General features: G+C 40.0%; 1 protein-coding gene across 1 annotated transcript; it reads right to left on the minus strand.

Annotated features, from left to right (window-relative positions):
* Window positions 1-416: 416 nt before the first annotated feature.
* Window positions 417-5,670, minus strand: ssu72 (SSU72 homolog, RNA polymerase II CTD phosphatase). The gene is made up of 5 exons (XM_073468670.1): window positions 5,409-5,670; window positions 4,322-4,465; window positions 1,940-2,079; window positions 1,636-1,754; window positions 417-1,332 (listed from the first exon to the last, which is right to left on the minus strand). The coding sequence occupies exons 1-5, from the start codon at window positions 5,486-5,488 to the stop codon at window positions 1,231-1,233; spliced, it is 585 nt and encodes a 194-aa protein (XP_073324771.1). The 5' UTR covers window positions 5,489-5,670; the 3' UTR covers window positions 417-1,230.
* Window positions 5,671-6,363: the final 693 nt, after the last annotated feature.

Raw genomic sequence — 6,363 nt, forward strand, 5'->3', positions numbered from 1 at the left:
TTACTTTGTTTATATTTGCAGGACCCTGCTAAGTAGCCACCTCAGTTAAAAAAACTCTTCTGGGGACCTCATTCCCCTTTGAGGACAGCATGTTTATTGTATTGTATTGTATTTTTACCATAATAATATTGTAAATTTCCTTTGAGTTTGGATTTCCTTTCAAAAACTACATAGTGCACCTTTAAAATAATCACACGTTGCCTTTGCTTGTCCGAAAAGATCTATGGCATCTAAATGAAACGTGAAAAAAGACAGGTCCTTTTGATATTTATATTTAAGTACCTTGTTTGTGATCATTAATAATAACTGACTGCTCATAGTTAAATGTAACAGTTACTACTTGCAGTCTTGCATGAATGCTCTAATGAAACCACCACAAACTAAATACCATAAAGCAAATAAAGATTCATGACATGTTTCTTAGAGATGTCTTTTTCTTTAGTGGATTCATATGTACATACAGAAAAATCAGGCACTCTGAGCTGAGCTCGCAGTTTGCAAATAATTACAACGCGTCAATTCTTTTACATTTACAAAAGAAAAAAATACTATGCCCTGAAAAATAGCATATCCAAGTTTAAATATGAATCAACACATACTGGAAACAGATTGGAGGAGATCCTCAGAGAGGCCTGGGTTTGGTTATTCATTACTATCCCACCCACTTCAACTTAATCCTAATCTACAACACATTGTCGCACAAAAACACGCATTCAAATCAATTAATTCTCCTCCACATTTACACTGTCCCAGATCAGGAATAAAAATCTGACAAATATGCTTAAATGAATCACAATTATATATAATCTGGAGGGGGAAAAAGATCTGCATCCATATGTTGTACTGAACAAAAACAGAGGGACTTGTCAAGGAGTCATCCAGTCATGGGTGTAGGTGTTATGGTTCTCCCTGAGGAGACATGGTTGAGTGTTTTCACTGGTCTGGGATGCAGGGAGGACCTTGGCCTGACCTTGATCTGGAGAAATAAAGGCAGAGCGAGAGCAGCGAGCCGTCCTCTGCGTAGAGGAGGAACCCATCATCACCATTATGTCCAGCAGCAGCCATTTTGTTAGGTCCTGATCCAAAGCTGTGTGCATGTGTGTGTGTGTGTGTGTGTATATATGTGTGTGGCTGTGTAGGCACACAGTGTGTATGTACTGTGTTGTACATAACCTATTATTTGATTGCTTGTCATCTGGTTCTGTATTTATTGCAAATTTCAATTGTGTATCAGTAGAAACAGACAGTGTGAAGAAAAGGCCTGTTGCTCTTCTCCTCGAACTCTTGTAGGAGCTCATCGATTTCATTCTCCATGTCGTCAGTGTGCTGGATCTGCATGGGTGGAGGACGAAGTAAATTAAACACAGCCTGCCTGCACACACTGCTCATTTGGACCAATTGACCTAAAACCATTCTCTGTACAATGAATCTAGCACATCTTAAAGCATGAGATTTACATTAGGTGACCACTGAGTGTTTTCTTTTGGTGGCAGATTGTGTTCACTTGAAGACATTTTATTCATTTTAAATATATAGTTTTACCGCATTATGTATTATAATTCAAATTTCATTATTAAACCAAAATGTCATTAACTACTTTATTTATTTTTAAGAACCTTGGTAGGAGACACTCACACATTGACACAGCTCACAGATGAGGAAGGCGCCCAGCGTGGCTTCCTCGTGGTTATCCTGAATATCTACATTGATGACGTGCACAGGCTGTAGAGTTTCCTGCTCTCTTGAACTCAAGTCTGGGGAGCAACAACAGATAAAAGACAATCAGAAGCAGTAAAAACTTGGTCTGCGACCAAATCATGGCAGGGCAAAAAAGTTGTGTGGCCTCAAAAATTACAATCATTGCAGTGTTCTGGCAAGGGGCTCTGAATGACCAACTACTGCCCTTAAGTGATTAGACATGTCTTCTTAGAAGCCTCACCCTCCAGCACTTGGTCATAGACTCTCTCTTCACAGGTGATGACCAGGTCAAACTTATCCTTGCAGTTTTGGAAGCGCTCTGGCTTTGATTTGATGCGCTTGTTGCGGTCCAGCATGTGCAGGATGCCATTCTGTGTGTATCTGAAGAGTGGGGAGGTCAAGGAACACAGCAGGAGCGAGAGAAACATTTCAAGGTAATACAACACTCTCATCAGAGACCGGTTAACAGGACACCAAAAAATGCCTGCCAACGACCAATAAGCCTGTGGGAAACTAAGATATCCATTTGTATTAATGCATGGTGGAGTGCACACTTGGAGTCAGTGTTTGTATTAGACAAACTGCAGCGCCCTCTAGTGGCGTCTAAAAAGTATGCCATGCATTCTTTGTTGAAAAAAAAAAAAGGTAAATAGATGAATGGCATTTTAGAGCAACATCAATCATATGTAACTTTTTGACAGCAAATTTCTGTAATTAACTGATTCAACAAAGTTTTCATATTAATGTTATCAACAAGCCATACCAGAAGGCCAGTGTTTGCTGTCCTTAAAACAGATGTGACAATTCCACCCAGTGCTCCATTTTTAAAAACAGAGACAAAGTCCATGTTCCTCTGATACTACATGGCCATCCTGCAAGTAACCTCTGGGTACACAGTATAAATAAAAAAAGACACCACTACAGTGAATTGTCTACAACAGTGGACTATATTTTGCAAAATCTCAAGAGAACAGCAAATAGTTGACTTTTTAAGAGGCAGTAGGTACATCTTCTACTCTTAATACACTGGTGTTTATGGGACAACTAGATCACAATCTGTAGCACAGCACCTTTGATATGCATAAAACAAATTTGACCACTCAAACTATCATGTTGGCAAAATTTAAAGAGTTCACCTGAGCTTTTTTTTGTGTTTGCCATCCGGGGAATATCTAGATACTAACATTTAGATACAGTAATATCCTTTGCAATAGCACAGTAGCAAGTAAACATTTGGTGAAGTACATCTTTCCTAAACCATAGAATTTCAATTAAGAGGCCTATTTAATTGGAATAACAATATATAACCATAATTAAGAGTAATTCAAAGACTTGGAGGCCGGGGGGAGGGGGGATGATTTTACATTAGTCATACTGATAGTGTAGACGTTTGATTATGTGTGGATTTCAACTATATGAATAAACAAAAAGTACCACCCTTCAGTACTTATTGACAGGAGCAATAACTGCTTAAATCAAAGTGTCTGAGACAGTTCTGTACTAAGACTGTGGTGGAAATCACTCACTAATGCAGTTTTACTTCTAGGCTCCAGAGATCACAGGCTTTCTTAAGTCCCATGGTTTTGAGCATCGTAGTTAGGTGCCATGCACATTTACACCCTCGCTAACAAGGAAAAACAAGCAGTTTCTGTGGGGAACTTAAGTCAATATCTTAATCTGAATACAATGCGTCTAAGATAGACATTTCTTTAAAAAGGATGAACTATTCTACCCTGAATTAAAGTACAGCCTAACCATGTTGATTTTTTGTCCTGTTAGTCGTTTTTTCAGTCAATTGTCTACTTGTGAACACTGTATTTCACAGCTAAGAGAGTTCTTCTTTGTTTCCCCCCCCCCTTACCATGTTTTAACAGTATTTATCACTGATGCACCAGCAATTCAATTAGGAATTACTGAAATTATTGACTACAAAAGACAAATTAATCAAATCCAGTTGAAAAACAGTTTCTGATGGTACTCTACGGTAGACTGCATGACTAAGTGAAAACGTATCGGTCTAATAATACAAAATTGTCTATATACTTCAAGTGTTGCTGTAGCTTTTTGGCCTGTTTTTTTCCCTTCTCTATTCACCTTGGAAGTAGGTGATGTTTTTCCAGAATTCACTATTCTGCTTCTATGGTACTCAAATTGCAAAAATATATTGAGACACCAAGGAATATATTTTAAAACAGAGGGAAACGGCACTAGTGAGGAACAACAGTGGTAACACGTATGACGCTCACAAATAGACATTAAAGAGTATAAGATGGGGGTTTTAGAAATGAGGAGAGATTTAAATCTGATGGGCTCAGCAAAAACTTCTTTATGATCTTCACCAAATTGTACTTACTGCATCATGGCTGTTGTACTGCAAGGTGTTTCTCCACCGTCTTTTGACAAAACATATACAGTGTCTGTTACACATTCAAAAATCTCTGCATGTCATTTACCCATCGGTGCAGTCCCATCTGCTGTGCCGTTCAAACACCATCACCTGCATGAACTCCCACAAAGATCAATATCTAAACAGGATACATGGACATGGGCCATGTATACTTATCTGGTTCCGGTATACCATATGTGTGTTTGTGTGTAGATAAAGTGAGTAAGAAGGGGATACAGTTCCTTGTCCTTGCGGACCAAGTCGTTGTACATCTGTACATATGTCGTTTTGAAGTCATACACATTTGGCTTATCCGGGGCAGGACCGGGTAGCTTCACGTGAGACCCCGTCCCAAATGAACGCACATCAAATCCACGTTTGCTGCAAAGATGAAAAAGGACAAGACAGTAAATCACATACCAGTTCTAGCAACAACAGTATAAACAAGAAAATTAAACAAGCAGAATGCAGCAATCAGCGTCTTTCCATGCTTCAAGAGCAAGGTATCCAAAGAGGTCAGCGTTTCCTTACACTACATGTTTCATGTGGTCCTGTTATATGTCAAATGCTGAATTAAGACATCACTGCAGCTAAGAGTCTAAGCCCATTTCCAGCTCATCTCCTGAGCTGCGTCAGAATCAGTCTGACACACATTGCATATATAAGAGCTGGACTTTTTGCAACACAACTCTAAAAGGGGATTTTTTTTAATTTCAGCTGATCACAGGATGAGTTTGTCTGTTGATCTGTAACTCCTTCAGTCCTAGACAGAGGCGCACTGCTTTCCAGTGGATAAAGAACAGCTGCTAATGAGACCAAGTGTGAAATGTCTGATCAATCCCAAACTAACACACACCTATGGTTTAAAAACTAATAAATCTAGAAACAAATTTTTGGGGTGCGTGATTGTGAGGCCGATCAAAGCTGCTCAACTCCCCAGTATCGCCTGGCTGCAGTTGCTCCCTTCCGGAATATTCCCTACAGGGGGGCGCTCTTGTCAACATGTGAGGGGAAAAACGACCCAATAACTTAGGCCAGTATTTTTTTTCAAAAACCTCAATCTGTTTGAAAGCAAATAAATCTGTGCGGCTGTTTGCGGAGCGCAACCGCAATCCTGAAACCTCGTCAGAAACCAGCTTTTAAAGTACGCCACCGCCCCTGTGGAAGAGCGAGTCCATTGTTAACTGCGCTCAGGCCCGACGGGCTGTCAGTCAACGTGTCGGCATGGTCCGATACCGGCTCAGAAAACGGCTCGATGCCGCACATATTTCGGTCACTTCATGGCCGTGTCCCTTCTCTTCGGTTCCCGGCGGCCCATCTTTACCTGAGGATATTGTGCGCTTCCATACTGCGGTTCTGGTTGCTCGAGCACACAACCGCTACACGCAGCGGGTGGCTCGGCATTGCGACTCTCCGGCTGAACCTAACCTAAACACGCTGTCAGAAACTAGTAGAGGTAGATAGTTTGATCCCTGTGAGGAACAATGAACAAGAAAAACCACTATGTAGAGCTAAATAACAAAACGTTTCGAGTACAAATACTGTGCGACTGGCTCGACGTCTATTGAAGCAGGAAGTTAAAATGGCGGCGCTGCTACAGTTGAATACGGCTTTAACTACTGATGTAATTTGTGGGCGGGGCTTCTACTTACGCTGAAAAATGAAGCGACGTAGACGTGACGTCAATAAACAAACGTGAAAAATATGATTTTCCTTGAAAGCTATATTTTACTACAGTAACAATGGGCATGAACACACCCAGGACATTTTTTTTTAAATCAAACAGAGATAGATTAGTGAGTATAATCTGAAGCACATACTGAAACCACTATTTAAAACCTGAGGGGAAAGGCAACATACTCTTCTATATATGTAGACACTGTGTTTACATTGTTGCAAAGATACGCGCACAGTGTTTGATTATATACCTTTCTCTTCTTAATTAACTACTTTGATTCAGCCAGTATTTTCCTGATATGTAGGCAAGTAATTTGACTTTTTGATTTTAAGTTGAATGTACCATGATGGAGGATGCATATTTTAGGATACATTTGTATCCAGTGTAACCACCCAGACACCAGGGATGAAATGTAACTAGTACATATAGTTAGGTACTGCACTTATATGGAAATGTGAAGTACTAATACTTTGCTTGAGTACTTCCCTTTTCTCCTGCTTCCAATCCACTACATGTTGGAGGCAAATATTGTACTTTTACTCCACTACATTTATTTAACTTTATCTTTAGTTCCTAGTGACTTTGCAGATTGGATGCTGGA

The sequence above is a fragment of the Pagrus major genome, chromosome 6 (assembly GCF_040436345.1).
Source record: "Pagrus major chromosome 6, Pma_NU_1.0".
NCBI lineage: Eukaryota > Metazoa > Chordata > Actinopteri > Spariformes > Sparidae > Pagrus > Pagrus major.

What these genes read in the sequence shown, in the direction of transcription:
- ssu72 (XM_073468670.1), bottom strand. Translation starts at nt 5,488, where the DNA reads ATGCCGAGCCACCCGCTGCGTGTAGCGGTTGTGTGCTCGAGCAACCAG. An exon ending in GAAGCGCACAATATCCTCAG is followed by an intron (nt 4,466 to 5,408) that starts GTAAAGATGGGC and finishes TCATCTTTGCAG; the next exon opens with CAAACGTGGATTTGATGTGC. An exon ending in GTCCGCAAGGACAAGGAACT is followed by an intron (nt 2,080 to 4,321) that starts GTATCCCCTTCT and finishes CCCACTCTTCAG; the next exon opens with ATACACACAGAATGGCATCC.